Below are 26,267 nucleotides of genomic sequence, written 5' to 3'. Positions count from 1 at the left end.
GATTTTTAGTCACACATGCTGCAACTGCATTAGCACCTGCAGTTTTTGCAAATGTTAGTAAAAACCCTTCCCCTGGTGTAAAAGTGTGCATCTGAATGCATGAGGGCTGGGACACCTGCTTTGAGCTGATGCAATCATCGGAATCACCATTGGAACTCGCACAATCCCCATGCTAGGGGCAGATTGTTTTTCGGAGTATGGCCTCCAATGTACACGATTGGTTAGTATGTAAACCCCATGGTTTATGTACCAACCCGATGGTGGGTGAACTGCGCATGCGTAAAACCTAATTTGTGCACATGCAGAACAAGTCCTGCGATTGCGGTCGCAGTGTCCCTTGAACTGCAGCCTGATTGACAGGCTGTGGCTGTTTGAGGGCGGTGCCGGCCTTCATTCCTGGAAAAAGGGACATATCGCTCCAATTTCCTGGGAAAACCAAGACCAGGATCTGCGTCATAGGAGGCAGATTTCCTGGCCTCGCAAACAGCCAGGATCGGCCAGGCTGAGTAAGCTTCAGCTTACGCAGCCTGGCCAAAGCAGCAACGCTACACTCGGATGGCAGATGCAGCAAGGAGGTGTTCAGTTCCTACAGACCCCTCCTGCCACATTTGCATTTTAGATGGATGGTATTGGACAGCCGCTTCCTAGTGGCTGTGTAATACCATCCACATGTGATCAGGCTCTGACTCCACAAACACTCCTCCTGCAACACGCCCGCAACCCTACCATAATGTGCCCATAGGATGGAACATCTTCATGCTTCTGAGTAGCCTCCTCAGTCACTGCCCAAATCATTCCAGAATCAGTGCGGATCTATCGGTCCTTATTAGAGATCTAGACGCATGCGCAGTCACCAAAAATTGCTCATCGCCATTGCGTGCACCTCAGAATCAGCCCCTAAAGTGTGAGAACCCTCATCCATATGACTAAATACCATTTGAATCACAATATTGAGCAATAATTACAGAAAATGGGTATTTTATTGCAGAATAATTTGTTGATGTACACTTAATTCATACATGTTATTACTTTATCATGGATCATACTTTTTTCTATATTTTAAATAATGTTTAACTTATGGAATTGAATTTATAATCTTAACAACATTGGCTTTCAGGGTGCTGGATGCATTTCCCTAGAAATACAAAAAGTGTCGACTGAGCTACAAAGGAATACACTTGCTCACATGACCTTTAACATTTATTTATTAAAATAAGCACAACTTAAAAAAAAATCTATATAATTTAAAAATTATTTAGACTGGTAAAATCGTGAGCCTCTTATGTAATGGATTGAAAGCATGACATCTTAGGAACAGAATGTGCCTACAATTCAGGATCATGATGGAAACAGTTAGACAGCAGTGATGACCTGTTATACTGAGCAAGTAACTGCTCCTCTGATGTAATGTCCAGGTAGTCTCATCGTAACCCTGCGCTCCAGCTTACATGTATAACGGTGACAGAAATGCAGAGATGGCTGGGTTAGCTGTTATACTCGTACTATTACTCTGTCACAGGTTAGTCGGTGATGAGAAATCCCAATGTTACAGGAAGAGCTTTGTGCCGAATAAAACAATTCACTCAGGGACTGACGCGTTTCAGTGCAGATGTGCACATTCCTCAGAAGGATGTATTTCCTGTTCTAATCCCAATATTGCAAAACAAATGTATTAATTTAATTTCAGATCAGCTGCAAAATGAAGCAATGTGCAGCCAGAAAATACCATATACAGCACCGAGTAACAAATACTTTCCCTCTTCCAGTTTCTGTTCCCATTATCTCACTATTCATCTTATGTTTCCCCATGTTCAGTGCAGTCAGTTCATTTATTGCTCCTTCCAAGTCACAAGATCTCATTGAGGTGTTTCATCTTCCAATTCTCTAATAGCACCTTATACCCTTAGCAGACAGACCTGCCATAGCAAACTCCATACCATATATACAGTGTATATATATATATATATATATATATATCACATGGGTGCAGTATATTACATCTTTCACTGTTTCTATATTGCACTTCTTTCATTGTTCTTTATCATGCTCTCACTATGCACTTCGAATCACACTAATGTTTTTTAGTTTATTTTAAAGTTTTATTATACTATGTATATATTTTACCTACACTTTATGAAGACTCAATATTTATAATTAACTTTATACCCTGGAGTGCCAAAAGTAATGGATAGCAGTATGTATAGGTAATGGTAGATGATGTCACCATACTGTGATGTCTTGGAAAAGCCCAGACCTGCACTAGTTGTAATCAGACATTCTGTGAGTCTGTTTGAACACTGGCTAGGCTGCTCATGGCAAGGCAACATGAATTATCAGAGTTAGAACGGGGCATGATAGTGGGTGCTCACCGAATGGGACATTCCATTTCCAAAGTTGAGCAGACATTCACCATTCCTCAATCTATGGAGTCACATGTGTACTGGGAATAACATTACCACCCATCGTGGACAGTGCAGTGGCTGACTATGGGTGCTTAATGATCGTGACCAGTGGCACTGGCTCAAATCACATCAACATTCAATGCAGGAGGTACCAGACACATCCTGGAGGGGTATGTGTGGCGTTCTTTAGCTTCCATGGGGTATGGGAGCAGAAGACACACCAGAGTGCCCCTGGTAATGCTACAACACCAGAAACAGTGCCTCACCTAGGCTTGTGACGTTGCTAATTGGACCCTGGAGGAATGGCAACGTGTGGTATGGTCCAATGAGAAATAATTCAAGTTTTTTTGGGATGATGGTAGGATTCGGGTGTGGAGAAGACCCCATGAGGTCATGGACCCAAGTTGTATGATGTGTTCATAAGGCATGTGCTGGGTCCATGTGAACACGTCATTGACAGGTAACTGCTATGTTGCATTGCTTGATGACCATTTAGAGCCCTATTTGGACTTCATGTTATCCCACAAGGATGGAATATTTCAGCAGGAAAATGCACAGTGTCATTTGTCCCAAGTAGTCTGGAATTAGTTAAAGCATCCTGGAGAGTTCTAACAAATGGTAAACCTCTCTCCAGAGGTCATCCATCCACTTATGGAATCGATGCCACGTTAAGTTGCTGCATTTTGCAGAGCTACAGGGGGTCTTACACGATACTAGGCATCTATCCCATGACTTTTGGCACTTCAGTGTACAAACACTAATTCTGTTATAGGCATCTAGATATACTTAAAGGGCAGAATGTGCGGGCCTACGACATTCAAAAGAGACGCACATAGCCCGTAATTTCAGAAAGAAAACATGCCTCTCCGACATGCACTTATACCACTCAGACATTAACACATGCCAATCAGTCCTCCCTAAGTGGATTTTCTGATGTGTAAAAAGGTATGACTTCAGTGTAAAGTATTTCCCACACTTTTAGGGGTATTCAATATGGAGCGACAATGCCATTTCTGCGAAGTTTTCGCTCGGATGACGTCATTTTCGCCACTTTTACTTTTACACCGTATTCAATTTGAAAACTTTTCGCCGGTGCGAAAAGTATATTGCATTCGACCCTGCGAAAAAGTATCACCAAGGAATGGGTGGCGAAAAAAAGTGCAGAATTGGGGTTTTGGGGTGCAACATTTCGGAAACCACCCTGCAACCTTCAGACAGTCCCCCAAAGGTAAACTGTGTCAAAACTTTTTTAAAAAAACCCCAGAGAACCCCCAAAAAAGCACTTTAATTTTGAGGGTGAAAAAAAAAATTGTGGGGTACAAAGTTAAAAACTAGCGAACTACAATCTAGGGGGGTCCCCAAGTATGGCCCACGTGTTTTGTTCATTGCAGGTGTTTGCGGCAGGTGGATTTTTCACGTTTTTTAAAACTTCACTTTAGCAACTTTTAAATATGCTCACCCCCATTTTCAAGTACCCAAAATTTGCTGGGACTACTTATTTTCAGCCCAAAAAACTTCTAAATACTATTATTCACCACCTTCCCAAATCCCCAAAATAGCAGCTATCGAGCCCGTTTAAAGACCCCAAAAACCTTCTGCTGGGCTAATCGGGAGTATCCAGAGTTATCCCCCATGTCAGAGCATCTTTTTGGGGGTGTTAGGGTGATTTCCCCAAAAAACCGGTGAAGTTTTCGCTGATTTCACATTCGCCGGGTGCCGTTTTCATATTGAATACGGGTATAATCGGGGGCGCGCGATACTTTTTCGCCGGCAAAAGCTCTGATGTGCGGCGAAAACTTCGACAGCGAGGTTTACGTTTCATATTGAATACCCCTGTTTGAGTTCCCCATTGTGCTTTGAGGTCGGATTTATGTGCAAGACGTTTCCCACATACAGAACATGGAAATGGCTTCTAACCTATGTGAGTTCTGATGTATAACAAGTAGGGGTGTGCACCGGCCACTTTTCGTGTTTTGGTTTTGGATCTGGATCTTTCTTCGTGTTTTGGATCTGGATTGGTTTTGCCAAAACCACCCTTCGGTGTTTTGGGTTCTGGGTTTTGTGTTTTGGATCTGTATTTTTTTTTAAAAAAAGCATAAAAACAGCTAAAATCACAGAATGTGTTGATTTTTCTGCTCCTATGCTATTATTAACCTCAAAAAACTTAATTTCCACTCATTTCCAGTTTATTCTGAACACCTCACACCTCACAATAGTGTTTTTATGTCCAAAAGGTTGCACCGAGGTAGATGGATGACTATGCTAAGCAACACGAGTGGGCGGCACAAACACGTGGCCCATCTAGGAGTGACACTGCAGTGGCAGACAGGATGGCAGTTTGAAAAACTAGGCCCCAAACAGTACATAATGCAAAGAAAAAAAAGAGGTGCAAGATGGAATTGTCCTTGGGCCCTCCCACCCACCCTTATGTTGTATAAACAGGACATGCACACTTTAACAAACCAATCATTTCAGCACCAGGGTCTGCCACACGACTGTGGCTGAAATCATTGGTTCGTTTGGGCCCCCACAAAACAAGCTGGCAATTAATCTGGCCCTGCACAAACTGGCTCTACGGAGGCAAGATGTCATCCTCATCATCCTCATCCACCGATTCCTCACCCTCTTCAGTGTGTACATCCTCATCCTCACAAAGTATTAACTCGTCCCCACTTGAATCCACCACCACAGGTCCCTCTGTACCTTCTGGAGGCTGGTCTCCCTGGAAGAGCTGATAATTCATTTTGATGAACATAATCTTCTCCACATTCTGTGGAAGCAACCTCCTACGCCTTTCGCTGACAAGGTTCCCGGCTGCACTAAACACTCTTTCGGAGTACACACTGGAGGGGGGGCAACTCAGGTAAAATAGAGCCAGTTTGTACAGGGGCCTCCAAATTGCCTCTTTTTCCTGCCAGTACAGGTATGGACTGTCTGACATGCGTACTTGGATGCTGTCACCGATGTAATCCTCCACCATTCTGTCAATGGTGACAGTATCATATGCAGTGACAGTAGACATGTCAGAAATTGTTGCCAGGTCCTTCAGTCCGGACCAGATGTCCAAACTTGGTCCTGCCTGCCCTGCATCACCGCCAGCGGGTTGCTTAGGATACCTAAGTTTTTTCCTGGCAGCCCTAGTTGCGGGAGAAAATGAAGAAAGAGCCGTTGACGTGTCACGTTCCGCTTCAGCTGACAGTGTGTTCACCAGCAGGTCTTTGCACCTCTGCAGGCTTGTGTCGGCCGGAAAGAGAGACACCACATAGGCTTTAAACCTAGGATCGAGCACGGTGGCCAAAATGTAGTGGTCTGATTTCAACAGATTGACCACCCTGGAATCCTGGCAAAGCGAATGAAGGGCTTCATCCACAAGTCCCACATGCCAAGCGGAATCGCTCCGTCTTAGCTCCTCCTTCACTTTCTCCAGCTGCTTCTGCAAAAGCCTGATGAGGGGAATGACCTGACTCAAGCTGGCAGTGTCTGAACTGACTTCACGTGTGGCAAGTTCGAAGGGCTGGAGAACCTTGCACAACACGGAAATCATTCTCCACTGCGCTTGAGTCAGGTGCATACCCCCTCCTTTGCCTATGTCATAGGTGGATGTATAGGCTTGTATGGCCTTTTGCTGCTCCTCCATCCTCTGAAGCATATAGAGGGTTGAGTTCCACCGCGTCACAACCTCTTGCTTCAGGTGATGGCGGGGCAGGTTCAAGAGTGTTTGCTGGCGCTCCAGTCTTCGGCACGCAGTCGCTGAATGGCGAAAGTGGCCAGAAATTTTTCGGGCCACCCAAAGCGTCTCTTGCACGCCCCTGTCGCTTTTCAGAAAATTCTGCACCACCAAGTTTATTGTGTGAGCAAAACATGGGACATGCTGGAATTTGCCCAGATGTAATGCCCGCACAATATTGGTGGCGTTGTCAGATATCACAAATCCCCAGGAGAGTCTAAGTGGGGTAAGCCACTGGGCAATGATTTCCGTCAGTTTCTCTAAGAGGTTGTCGGCGGTGTGCCTCTTACTGAAACCGGTGATACACAGCGTAGCCTGCCTTGTAACGAGCTGGCGTTTCTGAGATGCTGCTACTGGTGACGCTGCTGCTGTTGCTGCGTAAGGTGATACATCTACCCAGTGGGCTGTCACAGTCATAATATAGTCCTTAGTCTGCCCTGTTCCACTTGTCCACATGTCCGTGGTTAAGTGGACATTGTGTACAACGGCATTTTTCAGGACACTGAGGACACTTTTTCTGACGTTTCTGTACAGTCTCGGTATCGCCTGCCTAGTGAAGTGGAATCTAGACGGGATTTGGAACCGGGGACACACTACCTCCATCAATTGTCTAAATCCCACTGCACTAATGGCAGATACCGGACGCACTTCTAACACCAACATAGCAGTCAAGGCCTCAGTTATACGTTTTGCTTCAGGATGACTGCTGTCGTACTTCATCCTCCTCGCTAAGGACTGTTGGAGCGTCAATTGTTTAGTAAAAGTAGTGGTGTTCCTACTTCCTCTCTGGGATGATGAACGACTCCCAGCAGCAGCAACAGCAGCAGCGGCAGCAGTAGGCGTAGCAATGCAGGATCCTCCAGAGGAATCCCGGATAGGAGAGTCGGCCATGCCAGTGACATGGCCTGCAGGACTACTTCCAATCCTGACTAAGGAGGAAATTGACGAGGAGGGAGTTGACAGTGTGGTTTGCAGGCGCTTGGATACAACAGGACAACGGGATTTAGGTGTCCCTGGACTGCTTACGGTCTTAGCCAAAGTTTCTGAACTTGACAGTAACTTTTTATGAACGCGCTGCAGGTGCCGTATAAGGGAGGATGTTCCTAGGTGGTTGACGTCCCTACCCCTACTTATTTCACCTTTACATATGGTACATATGGCAAGACAGTTGTTGTCCGGATTTGGATAGAAATATTGCCAGACCAAAGAGGTGGAATGTTTGGTCTTCTGCCCAGGCATGACCGTGATGGGCTTTTTCATCCCACGGACAACAACTGTCTCCCCCGGAGCCTGATTTAAACAAACCACATCACCATCAGAATCCTCCTCGCCAACTTCCTCCTCAGCGCCAGCTACACCAGTATCCTCATCCTGTTGTACTTCAACAGTGACATCTTCAATTTGCATATCAGCAAGTGGACTGTGGGTGCTCCTTTCAGCACTTGCAGGGGGCGTGCAAATGGTGGAAAGAGCCACCTCTTCCCGTCCAATGCTGGGAAGGTCAGGCATCGCAACCACCACCACACTTGGACTCTCCTTGGGGATTTGTGATATCTTCTTAGAATGCACAATTCTTCGCTGTGCTTTTGGCAGCTTAACTCTTTTGATTTTTTTAGTGGGAGGAGGGCTTCCATCGTCATGTGAAGCTGAACCACTAGTCATGAACATACTAGGGATCGACCTTAGCCGTTCCTTGCCACTCCGTGTCGTAAATGGCATATTGGCAAGTTTACGTTTCTCTTCAGATGATTTAAATGTTTTTTTCAAGGTCATTTTCCTGAACTTTGTCATTTGGGATTGTATGTGCCCTCTACTATGACATTGGGCATCGGCCTTGGCAGACGACGTTGATGGCATGTTATCGTCTATGTCATGACTAGTGGCAGCAGCTTCAGCACTAGGAGGAAGTGGTTCTTGATCTTTCTCTATTTTATTTTTATCGGAGAAAGTTTGGTCCTCCATTTATGTTATATCGATTTGATATATACGTGCGGCTAAACACAGAAAATATTTTTTTATTTTTGCTGGAGAGTAGTGCACTTTGTGGGTTACACCAGCCTTTAAGAAATGAGCCAGCCGGCTCTTTACTTATGGGACACAGGCGCACGCTTGGCGCTGCTCCTTTGTTGATGCATGTGCGGCTACTGCGCACACAATTCACAAACACAGAAAATTTTTTTTTTTGGTTTGGAGTGCACTTTGGGGGTCACAGCACCCTTTAACGGTCAAGCCAGCCGGCCCTTTACTTATGACACAGGCGCACACTTGGCACTACTTTGTTGATGCACGTGCGGCTACTGCGCACACAATTCACAAACACAGAAAATAATTTTTTTTTTTTTGGTTTGGAGTGTACTTTGGGGGTTACAGCACCCTTTAACGGTCAAGCCAGCTGGCCCTTTACTTATGACACAGGCGCACGCTTGGCACTACTTTGTTGATGCACGTGCGACTACTGCGCACACAATTCACAAACACAGAAAATTTATTTTTTTTTGGTTTGGAGTGTACTTTGGGGGTTACAGCACCCTTTAACGGTCAAGCCAGCCGGCCCTTTACTTATGACACAGGCGCACGCTTGGCACTACTTTGTTGATGCACGTGCGGCTACTGCGCACACAATTCACAAACACAGAAAATAATTTTGTTTTTGGTTTGGACTGGAGTGTACTTTCGGGGGTTACAGCACCCTTTAACGGTCAAGCCAGCCGGCCCTTTACTTATGACACAGGCGCACGCTTGGCACTACTTTGTTGATGCACGTGCGGCTACTGCGCACACAATTCACAAACACAGAAAATAATTTTTTTTTTGGTTTGGACTGGAGTGTACTTTCGGGGGTTACAGCACCCTTTAACGGTCAAGCCAGCCGGCCCTTTACTTATGACACAGGCGCACGCTTGGCACTACTTTGTTGATGCACGTGCGGCTACTGCGCACACAATTCACAAACACAGAAAATAATTTTTTTTTTGGTTTGGACTGGAGTGTACTTTCGGGGGTTACAGTACCCTTTAACGGTCAAGCCAGCCGGCCCTTTACTTATGACACAGGCGCACGCTTGGCACTACTTTGTTGATGCACGTGCGGCTACTGCGCACACAATTCACAAACACAGAAAATATTTTTTTTTTTGGTTTGGACTGGAGTGTAATTTCGGGGGTTACAGCACCCTTTAATGGTCAAGCCAGCCGGCCCTTTACTTATGACACAGGCGCACGCTTGGCACTACTTTGTTGATGCACGTGCGGCTACTGCACACACAATTCACAAACACAGAAAATAATTTTTTTTTTGGTTTGGACTGGAGTGTACTTTGGGGGTTACAGCACCCTTTAACGGTCAAGCCAGCCGGCCCTTTACTTATGACACAGGCGCACGCTTGGCACTACTTTGTTGATGCACGTGCGGCTACTGCGCACACAATTCACAAACACAGAAAATAATTTTTTTTTTGGTTTGGACTGGAGTGTAATTTCGGGGGTTACAGCACCCTTTAACGGTCAAGCCAGCCGGCCCTTTACTTATGACACAGGCGCACGCTTGGCACTACTTTGTTGATGCACGTGCGGCTACTGCGCACACAATTCACAAACACAGAAAATAATTTTTTTTTTGGTTTGGACTGGAGTGTACTTTCGGGGGTTACAGCACCCTTTAACGGTCAAGCCAGCCGGCCCTTTACTTATGACACAGGCGCACGCTTGGCACTACTTTGTTGATGCACGTGCGGCTACTGCGCACACAATTCACAAACACAGAAAATTATTTTTTTTTTGGTTTGGACTGGAGTGTACTTTCGGGGGTTACAGCACCCTTTAACGGTCAAGCCAGCCGGCCCTTTACTTATGACACAGGCGCACGCTTGGCACTACTTTGTTGATGCACGTGCGGCTACTGCGCACACAATTCACAAACACAGAAAATAATTTTTTTTTTGGTTTGGACTGGAGTGTACTTTCGGGGGTTACAGCACCCTTTAACGGTCAAGCCAGCCGGCCCTTTACTTATGACACAGGCGCACGCTTGGCACTACTTTGTTGATGCACATGCGGCTACTGCGAACACAATTCACAAACACAGAAAATATATTATTTTTTTAGCACTTGGGGGGAGCACCCTTGATGGACAGAGCACCCCCTGGACAACACTACAGCACCCCTTTAGGACTGGGACACTGCACAGGACTTTGGAGTGGACACAGCCCCTATGGAGAACTGACTGCACAACACAGTCCGGCCAGCCCCTATGGACTTTGAAGTAGTGGACACAGCCCCTATTAACAACAGCAGCACAGCACAACACAGCCAGCCCCTATGGACTTTGAAGTAGTGGACAACAGCAGCACTACACTACACTACACTACACAGCCCTAACTCCCACCCTCCCTCTTCACTGTCCACAGCCGAGTGAGAAAATGGCGCCAACGCGGGTACCTTATATAGGATCCAAAACCCGCGAGACTCGGAAGGCGGGATGATGATGTTTTGCCTCGATTTCAGATCCGAGTCAGGCGGGAAAAGTCGAGCCTGACTCGGATCGGACTCGGATCGGGGGGGCTCGGGGGGGTTCGGATTTCAGAAATCCGAACCCGCTCACCCCTAATAACAAGGGATGCTTTCTTAGTAAAACATTTCCCACACTCAGAGCATTGAAATGGCCTCTCACCTGTATGTCTTCTCTGATGTTTAAGAAGATCTGATTTCTGTGTAAAACATTTCCCACACTCAGGACATGGAAATGGTTTCTCACCTGTGTGAGTTCTCTGATGTGTAACTAGAGTTGATATCTGTGCAAAACATTTTCCACACTCAGAACATGAAAATGGCCTCTCACCTGTGTGACTTCTATTATGTCTAACAAACAATGGCTGACATACAAAACTTTTACCACATTCAGAACAGGTAAATACTGAATCACCTGTAAGCGCTGCACTAGGTGTAGCAATATCTGAAAGATCAGGAGAACATTCCCCACAATTAGAGGGATCAGATGATATATTAGCACTGTGAAATGCTAAAAGTATATTTATAGTAATTGGGTTTTCTTCTGGAGAATCCGGCATGATGTTATTGATGTTATCTTGTATTGTAGAATCTGGAAACAATATGGAGTCTCCATCCTTCTTCCTGCTTGTGCATCCATTTGCTGGAAATAAATGTATGAAAGTAGAATTTTGTCACTTTGAGAAGCAAATTATCATACTGTTAGTGAGTTCAAGATGTTCAATTGTTTAATTTCAATTTTCCAACTACAGTTTTTAATACAATTTTAATTGTACATAAAGTAATTAGGATTCTTTTGCTGCACTGAAAAAAATAATCTTAAAATAGATCCAGATCCATTTGATAAATTTATGAGCTTTCACACTTGTCCTAGTGGGCTCTAAGACAGCCCTGGCTATTGGGCATGGCCTGGAGTAGCTAGGAGTAGGGAGCATTTTGCTGCTTCTCCAGCTTGTATCCTTTATCTATCCTGTTTTTTGTTAGCTAATTCCTCCATGGGCTGAATATTAGTGAGTGGTACCTTCTTCTGAATATCGGGGGCTCCAAGGTGGAATCCCTTTGAGGTGCCTCTCTGTATATTCCCTGGTGTTCTTAGCGGCTGGGTCCTCTCCCATCAGAACAAGGTGTCTGTCTCCAGCGGCTGTTTCGTGGTGCTGCGCTTACCTGAAATATCTTGCTTTTAGAGTGGGAGAGTTGGCTTAGCCTAGCTTTGGGTACTAGGAAGAAGTCTATTGCCCTTGTCAGTTGTGTTTTTATTAACCTTTAATTAGGTAAGTAGAGTGGGAATTTTATGGTAGTTTAGTGTAGTCTAGGAGGAAATGGGGGGGGGAGGGGGTCAGGCAACCACCTATGCCTAGGATGGTGTTAGGTTATAAAGGGTGGGGATTAATGGGATGGTTTGGTTATTTTTTTCAGCTAAGAGTATGGGAATAATTCTGTTATCGGGGCACATGTGGATGCTTGTATTTTGATATTTTCTATTGGTTTGGTAGGCGATTATGTTTAGATTTGCAATGGCGGGGTATTTGTGCTCCCCCACATACAAGCGTCATAGCTGACATCACAATCAGTCAGCGATGCCAATTTTTGGGTGGTATCGCAGGAGCGGTCCAGCCTCCTGCAGCGGTCACATGGTGGATACGTCACAGAGGTCCTTTAGCCACATAGGAAATAGCAGCGACCCTGGGAACAAGGCTTTGCACACTGCCGATCAGATGATAGGGATCAGACGCGAGAACGACACTTGACATATCGGTAGTGCTGGTTACATGACGAGTATTAGATGCAGGAGCGAGGCTTGGCTCACAGGAAGTGCCGGTCACGTGGTGCAGTAGCCATAGAAACACGGCTGGAATACAGGAAGGGGGTGATGTGAGAGAAGGATGATTGGGGGATGATTGTGACTGTATCTGCAGGAAGAGCTGGTGAGGGTACAACACGGAGCCTGATCTGCAATAGCTCCTACATATTCTGCATGGGAGGGTACATATAAATGTTTATAGATATATAGAGATAGATTCAGAGATAAATAGTTACATAGAGATAACCTGACTGGCCATTACCTCCATCCTTATCTCCTACATTGCCGCAGCCCGGACGTCCTTATCACCTACATTACCGCAGCCCGACCGTCCTCATCTCCTACATTACCGCAGCCCGACCGTCCTCATCTCCTACATTACCGCAGCCCGACCGTCCTCATCTCCTACATTACCGCAGCCCGGCCGACCTCATCTCCTACATTACCGCAGCCCGGCCATCCTCATCTCCTACATTACCGCAGCCCGGCCGTCCTCATCCCCTACATTACCGCAGCCTGGCCGTCCTCATCTCCTACATTACCGCAGCCCGGCCGTCCTCATCTCCTACATTACCGCAGCCCGGCCGTCCTCATCTCCTACATTACCGCAGCCCGGCCGTCCTCATCTCCTACATTACAGCAGTCCAGCCGATCTCATCCCTTACCTTACTGCAGCCCGGCCGCGCTCATCTCCTACATTACCGCAGCCCTGCCGTCCTCATCTCCTACATTGTACAGCCCGGCCGTCCTCATCTCCTACATTACAGCAGCCCGGAAGTCCTCATCTCCTACATCACCGCAGCCCGGCCGTCTTCATCTCCTACATTACCGCAGCCCGGCCATCCTCATCTCCTACATTACCGCAGCCCGGCCATCCTCATCGCCTACATTACCGCAGCCCAGCCGTCCTCATCTCCTACATTACCGCAGCCCTGCCGTCCTCATCTCCTACATTGTACAGCCCGGCCGTCCTCATCTCCTACATTCCCGCAGCCCGGCCATCTGCAGCCCGGCCGCCCTCATCTACATTACCGCACCCCGGCCGCCCTCGTCTCCTACATTACTGCAGCCCGGCCGTCCTCATCTCCTACATTACCGCAGCCTGGCCATCCTCATTCCCTACATTACCGCAACCCGGCATTCTCATCTCCTACATTACCGCAGCCCTGCCATCCTCCTCATCTCCTACATTACTGCAGCCCGACCGTCCTTATCTCCTACGTTACCTCAGCCCGGCGGTCCTCATCTACAACATTACCGCAGCCCGGCCGCCCTCATCTACATTACCGCAGCCCGGCCGTCCTCGTCTCCTACATTACTGCAGCCTGGCCGTCCTCATCTCCTACATTACCGCAGCCTGGCCATCCTCATTCCCTACATTACCGCAGCCTGGCCATCCTCATTCCCTACATTACCGCAACCCGGCATTCTCATCTCCTACATTACCGCAGCCCTACCATCCTCATCTCTTACATTACTGCAGCCCTGCCATCCTCGTCTCCTACATTACTGCAGCCCGGCCGTCCTCATCTCCTACATTACCGCAGCCTGGCCATCCTCATTCCGTACATTACCGCAACCCGGCATTCTCATCTCCTACATTACCGCAGCCCTGCCATCCTCCTCATCTCCTACATTACTGCAGCCCGACCGTCCCCATCTCCTACGTTACCTCAGCCCGGCCGTCCTCATCTCCTACATTACCGCAGCCCGGCCGCCCTCAACTACATTACCGCAGCCCGGCCGTCCTCGTCTCCTACATTACTGCAGCCTGGCCGTCCTCATCTCCTACATTACCGCAGCCCGGCCATCCTCATTCCCTACATTACCGCAGCCCAGCATTTTCATCTCCTACATTACCGCAGCCCTGCCATCCTCATCTCCTACATTACTGCAGCCCAGCCGTCCTTATCTCCTACATTACCGCAGCCTGGCCGTCCTCATCTTCTACATTACCGCAGCTCGGCCGTCCTCATCTCCTACATTATCACAGCCCGGCCGGCCTCATCTCCTACATTACCGCAGCCCGGCCGTCCTCATCTCCTACATTACCGCAGCCCGCCGTCCTCATCTCCTACATTACCGCAGCCCGGCCGTCCTCATCTCCTACATTACCGCAGCCCGGCCGTCCTCATCTCCTACATTACCGCAGCCCGGCCGTCCTCATCTCCTACATTACCGCAGCCCGGCCGTCCTCATCTCCTACATTACCGCAGCCCGGCCGTCCTCATCTCCTACATTACAGCAGCCTGGCCGTCCTCATCTCCTACATTACCGCAGCCCGGCCGTCCTCATCTCCTACATTGTACAGCCCGGCCGTCCTCATCTCCTACATTCCCGCAGCCCGGCCATCTGCAGCCCGGCCGCCCTCATCTACATTACCGCACCCCGGCCGCCCTCGTCTCCTACATTACTGCAGCCCGGCCGTCCTCATCTCCTACATTACCGCAGCCTGGCCATCCTCATTCCCTACATTACCGCAACCCGGCATTCTCATCTCCTACATTACCGCAGCCCTGCCATCCTCCTCATCTCCTACATTACTGCAGCCCGACCGTCCTTATCTCCTACGTTACCTCAGCCCGGCGGTCCTCATCTACAACATTACCGCAGCCCGGCCGCCCTCATCTACATTACCGCAGCCCGGCCGTCCTCGTCTCCTACATTACTGCAGCCTGGCCGTCCTCATCTCCTACATTACCGCAGCCTGGCCATCCTCATTCCCTACATTACCGCAGCCTGGCCATCCTCATTCCCTACATTACCGCAACCCGGCATTCTCATCTCCTACATTACCGCAGCCCTACCATCCTCATCTCTTACATTACTGCAGCCCTGCCATCCTCGTCTCCTACATTACTGCAGCCCGGCCGTCCTCATCTCCTACATTACCGCAGCCTGGCCATCCTCATTCCGTACATTACCGCAACCCGGCATTCTCATCTCCTACATTACCGCAGCCCTGCCATCCTCCTCATCTCCTACATTACTGCAGCCCGACCGTCCCCATCTCCTACGTTACCTCAGCCCGGCCGTCCTCATCTCCTACATTACCGCAGCCCGGCCGCCCTCAACTACATTACCGCAGCCCGGCCGTCCTCGTCTCCTACATTACTGCAGCCTGGCCGTCCTCATCTCCTACATTACCGCAGCCCGGCCATCCTCATTCCCGACATTACCGCAGCCCAGCATTTTCATCTCCTACATTACCGCAGCCCTGCCATCCTCATCTCCTACATTACTGCAGCCCAGCCGTCCTTATCTCCTACATTACCGCAGCCTGGCCGTCCTCATCTTCTACATTACCGCAGCTTGGCCGTCCTCATCTCCTACATTATCACAGCCCGGCCGTCCTCATCTCCTACATTACCGCAGCCCGGCCGTCCTCATCTCCTACATTACCGCAGCCCGGCCGTCCTCATCTCCTACATTACCGCAGCCCGGCCGTCCTCATCTCCTACATTACCGCAGCCCGGCCGCCCTCATCTCCTACATTACCGCAGCCCGGCCGTCCTCATCTCCTACATTACAGCAGCCTGGCCGTCCTCATCTCCTACATTACCGCAGCCCGGCCGTCCTCATCTCCTACATTACAGCAGCCTGGCCGTCCTCATCTCCTACATTACCGCAGCCTGGCTGTCCTCATCTCCTACATTACTGCTTGTCCTTGTCTTCTACATGTAAGGTTAGATATGGATATGTTTTTATATAGCTATAGAGAGATAGATTATACATATATATATATATATATAGAGAGAGAGATAAATCTACATCTTAATGTTGAGCACCATGACGTTTCTTAGGTATCTGCAATTGGGAGAGGCATCAGAACCGAAGTCAGACCCTGCCTCTATAGTATAACCAGCAATGGTTGTATTACCAGCCTAGTGCTGATAGCGGCACAATCAAGTGGACGGAAAGCCCCCCACAATAAAAGTAAAAGTACTAGATTTGGGCCCCACCATAGTGCTGAAGTAGCCCCTGGCTTGTCATCTAAAGCCGCACATCCACTAGATGACTAGGGAAAGACAGTACGACTACAACATCGTAATCGTACCGTTGTTCCCCATCCCCTGCAGTGCCTATACTGAACGATTAGTCATTTAGTGTAGGCACCCTCCCTCATCTCCGAACATGGCCAATCTGTCGTTATCGGCAGATTGACCGGCATGCTCGGGCGATGATTGATGATGGAAACGACTAGGGGGAGCGCACATCGCTGGTCATTTCCGACATTATAGTGCATGATTTGCGCACGATTAATAAGCAATTGCACGATTATGATGTAATCATGCAATCGCTCATTAATATCGCCTAGTGGATGTGTGCCTTTAGTGCTGCACCTCCCGTACAGATAATGTGGATCCCCTGCATATTGATAGCACCATGCTGAAAGCACTAGGGCTGTTCCCAACACCACGGAGTAGTCGGGCCTTTCATTTTTACCTGGCATACTACAAGTTCCAGCATGCCAAAGCCAGCTGTAAAGATTTAGGCATCCTGGTGCTTTTAGTGCTGCAAGCACCAGTATACCCTGGTATGCCAGACACACTGGGAGAAATTACAATGGGAAAAAAAACCTCCAAGAGCAACATTTCACGTGTACACATTCTTTCTCCAATGTGTTTCTTAGGTAAGTTCAGCGGTCCCTATTAAAAGCGGAATAATACTGTATATCCGATGTAGATTACAGCTGTGTTCTGTATATATGCAATACAATCCTCCTTAACGCTGTTCAAATTTCTTCACAGATCCAGTGCGTTATTCGCATTGTATATTGATATTCCTCAATATTAGATCAGGGCTGCTAAGTGTTACCGCTGGGTCAGGCTAATAAATTAATGCTGTAATGCAGAAATGCACAATGATACCACTGATGTTACTGGGATAAGGGTATAAAATATCGCATTTGACAGGATCCTAATGTTTTTCACAGGGCACATGGGAGATGTATGAAACGCCGAAGCGGTATCAGCGCACGTTATGTGCGCTGATACCTCTTATCCCCCATGTATTATTGGGGGCTGGGCGGTAAATGACAGGGGCGTAAGGTGCCCCTGTCATTATCAGCGCTGCTATAAGATAGCGCACCGATATGGAGGGCAATGTATGAACGGTCAGTTCGCCTGACCGTTCCGTCAGCTGCAGCTATCGTTATCGACAGCTGCAGCTGGCATTGCCCTACCACCACAGCAGTGACAGCACTGTCGCCGCTGCCGGCGCTGGGGGCTGCACGCGGGATCTTGCGAAATCCCGCACATGCCCAGTGGAGCCGGCCGGTAGAGAGACACAGAGCATCAGCACTAGGTAATAAGTATTATGGGAAATTAATTAGAAATGACTCACAAATAGATCTGTATTCCCTTATTTTGTTTAACCATACTGGGCGGGATGCATGACGATCACTGCAACGGATCGCTCTCTCGGTAAGAGCGCCCCTTTGCGATGGAGGGACTTCCAGGTCTATGACCCAAAAGCCCCTCTGGTGTCCTTCTGTGCATGTGCAGAAGGACGCACGCACCGATTGGATCCCTCTCACCACACTTTCCCGGTAGAAGCCCACAAGCTTCTATAGGGTAACACCAATAAGGAGATGGCGTTACTCTCCACATCCAAGTCCCGGAGTGCATCGTATTCCGGGGCTTGGTGCATATGAGAAATGTGGTCAAACCCGCATTTTGGGGGCTTGACCGCATTTCTACCTTTGATGCATCCCGCCCACTGTCACAGAAATATACCCGGGAATCATAAGGGGCACCACTGATTGAGAGTAACCATTCAAACCTGGAGAAACTGTAATAATGTTGCTCTAATCAGACAGTGTTTTTTTTTTTATTCAATAGTTTTTGATTGATTTTATAATAACATAAACAAAACAATTACACATATATTGACTCCATTACAAATTATGCCTGATACAGACTCAGTAGAGAAAAAAAATCACAAAACAGATTAAGCATAATGTTGTTCAGGTATAGGACAAATTACATAGACATTGACTCACAGAATAATATTTAGTATTACCATAAATGGCAAAATTCCCAATAGAGAACTTAGAATAGATCACCCAACAACAAATAACAATGGCAGACAGAGTAAAACATACAATATACAAAAATAAATACAATTAGGCAATAAACATAAGTAAAGACAAATAACCAATATAGCAGGATATAAAGAGCACCACACTGTATATTAATAAACAGTAAGAGCCCACAGGTGCCATATGATCTCGCTCACCAAATATGAAATATAAATAGCTAGTACTAGAGGCATATAAAAGTATAAAGTACCTTACATCTTAAGCCTGATACATAATAATTGCAAAATAGTACTAAATAAAATTAACAAATAGTAATAATCTGCCATAAATCAAAACCCTCCAAAACAATCCGCCCTATAACTCCTCACCATGTATGGCCTAACCCCTACCCAGGCATACTTGGCTCCCAGTTCTAAGCTAAGCCCAGCTCCCCCGCATAATAAGGATAAAAACATTTCCACAGACATACTATAGAGTGTGATATCTTGGGGGTAACTAGCTTGGTAGAGGGTGGATTGGTGCAGCAGTGTTTGGGTGCTTAATGAGGGTCCACACACAGCTTTCAAGTAAATAAATGATGCTTTACTTTCCAGCATGGAAAGTCAGGAAACAAACAGAAAATAATAAACAACCTAGCCCCTATTTAGGGCGTCTAACTCACTTCTTGAACCCTCTCTATAAGGGTGCAGCTAATCTGCCAGTAAAGTCTCTCACAGTCTCTGTGCCTTCCCTGTATCTTCCAGGTATACAGTAGGTCCTGGCTTCCTCAGCCTGCAGCCCCGCTGCTTCAATGTCACACAGTCTGAGAAGTTTATGGTCCCCCTTGCCTCCTGCAAGGTCCAGACACAGGCCTCCTTTCCCCCAATGGCTCGCTTAGCTTCACTGGGCTCTCTGGCTGCCACAGTCCCACATAGACTGTTTCCAGCAGTAGCCTGACTGGTCTGCCTTCTCATCAGCCCACACCTGAGCTCTCTCCACAAGGCAGCAATTAGGCATCTTTCCACAATGCTGTTCTACTCTGTGTGGGCGGATCTGTCCTGCCCCACACAGAATCAGCTGCTCACCAGTGCTATCTCTGGTGATACTGCCACATGAGATCAAACATTCTTCACATACTCAAAGCTTGGTAACATACTAATATATATACTAGGATATTATAACCAACGAGACAGAAATATTGAAACATGAAAGCACAATGAGGGGCATCAAATTATTAATTCGGCCAGGCGCTCAGCAGGCAGTAAAAGTAAAGGCATAGTTCCATCCCCATTCACCCAAAGACCTATAGAAAAGTACTTGGAATGCTTTAATGATGTATCCTGAAGACATCCATCCTCCCAAGGGCACGCACAGAAAAATATGAAAAACTTGAATGGCAAAGCCTGGAGCCTGGATCCCTCCTATAAAAATGTAGAACAACTCTTTGGAAAAAACACAGTAGACCCCAACCGCCTAGGGTTTGAAAGCGTCTCCAGCATGAGAATAGACACATCCCTAGGTGAGGATAAGCTCCAAAATTGTTATCTCTTATATGACATGCAGAAGGTAACCTCATTGCTTGGGGACACAGTCATCACTTCTCCAAGTTTATTGAGAAGCCTCTGTGTGGAGGTAGCAAAAGCTTGAAGGATCAGCTGCAGGGAAATGGCCATCTGTAAGGCAATCAGCCACGAATATCAGCAGGTACAGACAAAATGTTGGTGGCTAGAACACCACCTATGTGTCACAATCCTGGCTAGTTTTTACCTTTTGTGACCTACCACTGCTCCATGGATCTGTGTTTGTAATTCTCCTGGGACATCTGCTCTGGCTGAATCATGCTGGCTGTTACATCTCTGTGTGTGCAGAGCTCTCATATCCCCACACTAATTAAACACCTCGACCCTGCTCTGTCTGTGAGCATTGCTAGTCTTAATTGGAATCACAGGTGTGGTCCTGATTCTCAAGGGCTGCAGAGATGAATACTCCCTCTGCATGCTGTGCCTTGCTCCACTCTGAATGCCACTGCCAGACCACCTGTCTGTATCCACCAATCGCTGCCAGACTCTAGGTATATAGATCCTCCTCTAATAGCACTCAGTGCTTGAACATCTTGTTACGTTCCGTGGTGTACTGCTTGTGCTATAGCTGTACCTCTGTGTGCCAGTATGTCCCAGGCTCCTGCTGGTTCCTAGACCAGTGCTATCCATAAGCCTGCTGCGTTCAGCTATCCACGCTACCAGACTCTCACCTACAGCTCCCAGGCCGCTCCTAGTAGCTTCCATGCTACCATCTCTCACCCACGGTTCCCAGGCCGCACCAAGTAGCTTCCATGCTACCATCTCTCACCCACGGCTCCCAGGCCGCACCAAGTAGCTTCCACGCTACCAGCGTCTACCCACGGCTATCCAGCCGCTCCACGTAGCCACCCAGCTACCAGCATCTACCCACGGCTATCCAGCCGCTCCCCGAAGCCATCCAGCTACCAACGTCTACCCACGGCTATCCAGCCACTCCACGTAGCCACTCAGCTACCAGTGTCTACCCACGGCTATCCAGCCACTCCACGTAGCCACCCAGCTACCAGCGTCTACCCACGGCTATCCAGCCGCTCCACGTAGCCACCCAGCTACCAGCGTCTACCCACGGCTATCCAGCCGCTCCACGTAGCCACCCAGCTACCAGCGTCTACCCACGGCTATCCAGCCGCTCCACGTAGCCACCCAGCTACCAGCGTCTACCCACGGCTATCCAGCTGCTCCACGTAGCCACCCAGCTACCATCGTCTACCCACGGCTATCCAGCCGCTTCACGTAGCCACCCAGCTACCAGCGTCTACCCACGGCTATCCAGCCGCTCCACGTAGCTACCCAGCTACCAGCATCTACCCACGGCTATCCAGCCGCTCCACGTAGCCATCCAGATACCAGCCTTCCTGCCGGTCCCAGTCCGGTTCCTCCAAGTCCACTCACCTCACGGCTCATTAGCTGCACCAAGTAGCTTCCGTGCTACCATCCATCTGCAGGGTCATCTACTGGTACCCCGACCAGCTCAGTCAGCCTACCTGCCGGTCCCAGTCCGGTCCCTCCAAGTTCCTTCTGGTCTCATTCCAACGTCTCCAGTTTCCAGTTCCAGTCACTCATCACCAAAGGCAGTTCTCACTGATACCCACTTCTTATAATAAAGAGCTATTCATGTTAACCATGGTTCCAGTCCAGCCGGCCTCCAGTGATTCCAGCTCATCACCTGATACAGGTAACTCGCTAGCACCAACTGTGACACTATGTTCTCCAGGAACAGCTATATACTACAGCCAGCATCAGGATCTGTTATTATGAGGAGCTGAATCCCACAACCATAGGCACTTAAAATAAAATGGCTGTCACACTGTCCAATCTGATTATCAGACACAGGAACCAGGGACAGAGGGCCTGATTCAGACACGCTCGCGAGCGGTCGATGGTGGCCCAGTGCGCATGCGCATGACGGAGCCGGCTCCATCGTGCCCATGTGCGAGACCCGGCTAGCGACGGGCAAACCATCGCTCCGGGTCTCGCTCCAAAGGGGGCGTGCTGTCGATGTTGAGTGACAGCACGCCCGCTTTGGTGGGCGGGCCGGGGGAGTGGCTGCCCAAACGGAGGCATTTCCATGTTAGAGCCAAAATCTCTCTGGGGCTTGCGGCCACGAGACCCTACCACAAGGGTCTCATCGCAAGCCCGAAGGTCGTGATGGTCTTGACCATCGCGACCATCTTCCTGGCCGCTCGCTATAGCTGTGGGTGGTCAGGAGGCCATTCTAAAAAAAAAAAAAGACCGGCCCTGATTCAGAGCGAGCGCTCTGACAGAGCGTCCGGCTCTGAATCAGGGCCAGAATCCCTTGGAGAGTATCAGATTAGAGGCACCAACAACAGGAAGAGACCCGCAGAGTAATGATCAGCAGCGGCAAGATCAACGTACCAGCAAGATCAGCAGCGGCGCTGCTTCAAGTAGGGTGCAGTCCCAAAATGACGGCAGCTCTCTTCAACACGCCAGAGCAAGGCAGCGGGGAGTGGAGACCGGGCAAGCAGACAGCGGCAGAGGCACCAGGAACAGCCGGGTGACGAAAGCAAACCACCAGGTAAGTAGTATTTTGAGAAGCAGTAGTTAAGAGTACGGATGGAGACTCCAGGCCAGCAGGAGAAGGAAGCAGCCACCTCAAGTTGACGGGTAATAGTGCCTTACAGTACACAGCAGGAGCCAGCCGCGTTACTCCAATACATACAGGAGAGGATAAGCCAACAAATCCCTGAGTGTGAAGTAAATATATCCAGGAAAATAGGATTTTTTCAGGATTTTGCAGAAGAGCTAAAGAAAAGCTGCCCTCTCCCAGCTACTCTAGGCCACACCCCCCCTAATCAGACAGTGTTAATTACAAACTGTTACAGTTGCAGAGCTGGGCAGGAGTCATCCACTTAGTTTGGATGGTATGTAGTCAGGAAGCCGATGGTCAAAATACTGACCGCCGGCTTCCCGACAGTGAAATCCCGACATGGGACTAATGACAGGCGTCTAAATACTGACGCCTATCAGCCCTACGCCGAAATCCCGACGCCCGGCATACCGATCATAGGTAAGCCGGGCGTTGGGAGCGGATAACCGCGGGGAGGAGGGTTAGGTTTAGGGTCTCCTGGGAGGACTTAGAGTTAGGTACCCCCCCGGAAGGGTCAGGCACCCCCAAGAGGGTGAGGGGAGGAGGGGTTAGGTTTAGGCACCCCTGCGGGGAGGTTAGGGTTATACACTAGGGGGGGAGGTTAGCATTAGGCACCCCTAAGGGAGGGTTGGGGGGGGAGGGGTTATACTTACCCTGTCGGGATATCCATATGGCGGCCTTCCAGCGTCGGTATTTCACCCACCGGGCTGATGTTCGGCAGTATAACATACAGATTCCGTTTGGATGAGCAGATACATTTTATATAATAACACAGTGGTTCCCAAACTCCTTGGTCTTCAGGACCCCACAGAGTTCACATTTTCCAGGTGACCCAGCAGGTGCACAGGTGTAGTCATTACTCACTGACACATTTTAAAATATCCACAGGTGGAGATAATATCTCACTTGTGATTCTGTGAGGAGACATGGAAAACATGCACTGTTTGGGGTCCTGAGGACCGAGTTCTAGAACCTGTGTAATAACAGATATTCTTTCGTGGAACAAGAGCATCACACACAGACACAGCCTGATGAAACTTTATTGGGGAATGTTAGCAGTGATCAGACTTTTTTTAAATATACACTTTATACTTTTTTTTTACCTATCGCTTTAATACTTTCATTTCTCTTTATGGTTTTAATGCTTCACACTATCAGCCCTATTTAGGGAATATTACTACATTTCTATACTAGACAAAGTAGTGGATCATTTAGCAACTTATTTATAAATAATATTGTTGATGACACCCATTTTAAAGGATCTCTAATAAAATCGGTTTTATCAATTTAAAAAATATATTTTTTTTTGGAGAGGGAGCAGAGTGCACCATGTGAGAACTGACTTCTGGCTTCTTGTTCTTTGTTACTGTGTGATAAATAGGAATACTCACTGCTGTTACCATGTGCAAGACTAGTCACCCATAAGCTTCCCTTTTCCCAGCTGGGCTCTCATTAAGGTCCCCGACAGTGATTACATTTCCTCTGGCATGGCCAATGGAACACTTGTCACAGGCAATCTATAACAGCAGACCATCTGCCTTCCTTACTAAGCTCTCTCTGTGCTCTCACTTCCCTGTTCACTGCCTATAAGCACATAGGGGAGCAGCAGAGAAAAGGTGTTAGGTTTGTAGCAGAAATCACGAGGTGTGTTCACAGTAAATACTGAGGAAATATACCAAAGAACATACCACAAAATGTCAGCCAACATAGTAAGTAAGTATGAAGGGAAATAGCTCTGCATATGCTGTAATATAGGATGACTCCAAGTCAGCCAGGAATGGGCACTGAGCACTTCACAAGTCAGACTGGAAATAGTAACGTGGATGGCCAGTTGGGAGCCAGACTGGAGTCCTGGCTAGGCCTTGCCAGGAAACAGAACCAGGGATGTTAGTAAGTTGTTAAGCTGGCCATACAAGCTACAATTATCGGGGCGATCAGCCCGATATCCGTGGATCGTCCCGATAATTGTAGCGTGTGTGTGGGCGACCGAGAGTTAAATATTGCTCGGTCGGGCATGCCGGATTGTCCAGCATGCCCGTCCGATACGATATTTAACAGGTAAACTGTCGGGCAGTGTATGCCCAGCCACGGCCGACAGACAGACATTTCCTGTGTTCCTTGCCATGGAACAGGGAAATGTCTCCTCCCCCGGGGGGGGAGCGCAGATGTCGGGGCTAATACACTGTGAGAACTTTCACAGTGTATGCCATGGACATCTGCGGCTGACATGCTGCCAGATAAAATGTATGTCAGTCTGACAGGCATTTTATCTGCACGTGTATGCCCAGCTTAACCTGAGAAAGAACCAGGATATGTAGAAACTATCTGGAGAATGAACCATAGCATACAGCACCGGAAACATAGAAGCTGTATCAGAAGTCTGAACCAGAATATACAACACAGGAACCAGGAAACAGAAACTGTATCAGGAAACTGAACCAGAGCAGACAGCACAGGTACCAGGAAACAGAAACTGTATCAGGAAACTGAACCAGAGCAGACAGCACAGGTACCAGGAAACAGAAGCTGTATCAGGAAACTGAACCAGAGCAGACAGCGCAGGTACCAGGAAACAGAAGCTGTATCAGGAAACTGAACCAGAGCCGACAGCACAGAGGTACCAGGAAACAGAAGCTGTATCAGGAAACTGAACCAGAGCAGACAGCGCAGGTACCAGGAAACAGAAGCTGTATCAGAAGTCTGAACCAGAATACACAACACAGGTAGCAGGAAACAGAAGCTGTATCAGGAAACTGAACCAGAGCAGACAGCACAGGTACTAGGAAACAGAAGCTGTATCAGAAGTCTGAACCAGAATACACAACACAGGTAGCAGGAAACAGAAGCTGTATCAGGAAACTGAACCAGAGCAGACACCACAGGTACCAGGAAACAGAAACTGTATCAGGAAACTGAACCAGAGCAGACGGCACAGGTACCAGGAAACAGAAGCTGTATCAGGAAACTGAACCGGAGCAGACGGCACAGGTACCAGGAAACAGAAACTGTATCAGGAAACTGAACCGGAGCAGACGGCACAGGTACCAGGAAACAGAAACTGTATCAGGAAACTGAACCAGAGCAGACAGCACAGGTACTAGGAAACAGAAGCTGTATCAGGAAACTGAACCGGAGCAGACGGCACAGGTACCAGGAAACAGAAGCTGTATCAGGAAACTGAACCAGAGCAGAGGGCACAGGTACCAGGAAACAGAAGCTGTATCAGGAAACTGAACCAGAGCAGACAGCGCAGGTACCAGGAAACAGAAGCTGTATCAGGAAAATGAACCAGAGCAGACAGCACAGGTACCAGGAAACAGAAGCTGTGCAGGGAACTGAACCAGAGCAGACAGCACAGGTACCAGGAAACAGAAGCTGAATCAGGAAACTGAACCAGAGCAGACAGCACAGGTACCAGGAAACAGAAGCTGTATCAGGAAACTGAACCAGAGCAGACAGCACAGGTACCAGGAAACAGAAGATGAATCAGAAAACTGAACCAGAGCAGACAGCACAGGTACCAGGAAACAAGCTGAATCAGGAAACTGAACCAGAGCAGACAGTACAGGTACCAGGAAACAGAAGCTGTATCAGGAAACTGAACCAGAATATACAACACAGG

At 48.2% G+C, this 26,267-nt stretch overlaps 1 protein-coding gene across 1 annotated transcript in view; it reads right to left on the bottom strand.

The window, feature by feature from the left end:
• Window positions 1-26,267, bottom strand: part of LOC148474894 (uncharacterized) — a 136,796-nt gene that overhangs the window by 51,972 nt on the left and 58,557 nt on the right. Inside the window, 2 exon segments of the mRNA XM_088457976.1 lie at window positions 10,966-11,277; window positions 25,159-25,345. Of these exon segments, the coding sequence (XP_088314102.1) occupies window positions 10,966-11,277; window positions 25,159-25,345 (499 nt within the window).

This window comes from Taudactylus pleione, unplaced genomic scaffold (assembly GCF_031769625.1).
Source record: "Taudactylus pleione unplaced genomic scaffold, aTauple2 ptg000800l, whole genome shotgun sequence".
NCBI classification, from domain to species: domain Eukaryota; kingdom Metazoa; phylum Chordata; class Amphibia; order Anura; family Myobatrachidae; genus Taudactylus; species Taudactylus pleione.
The sequence above is the reverse complement of the archived record's forward strand: the minus strand, read 5'-3'. Positions and strand labels throughout refer to the sequence as shown.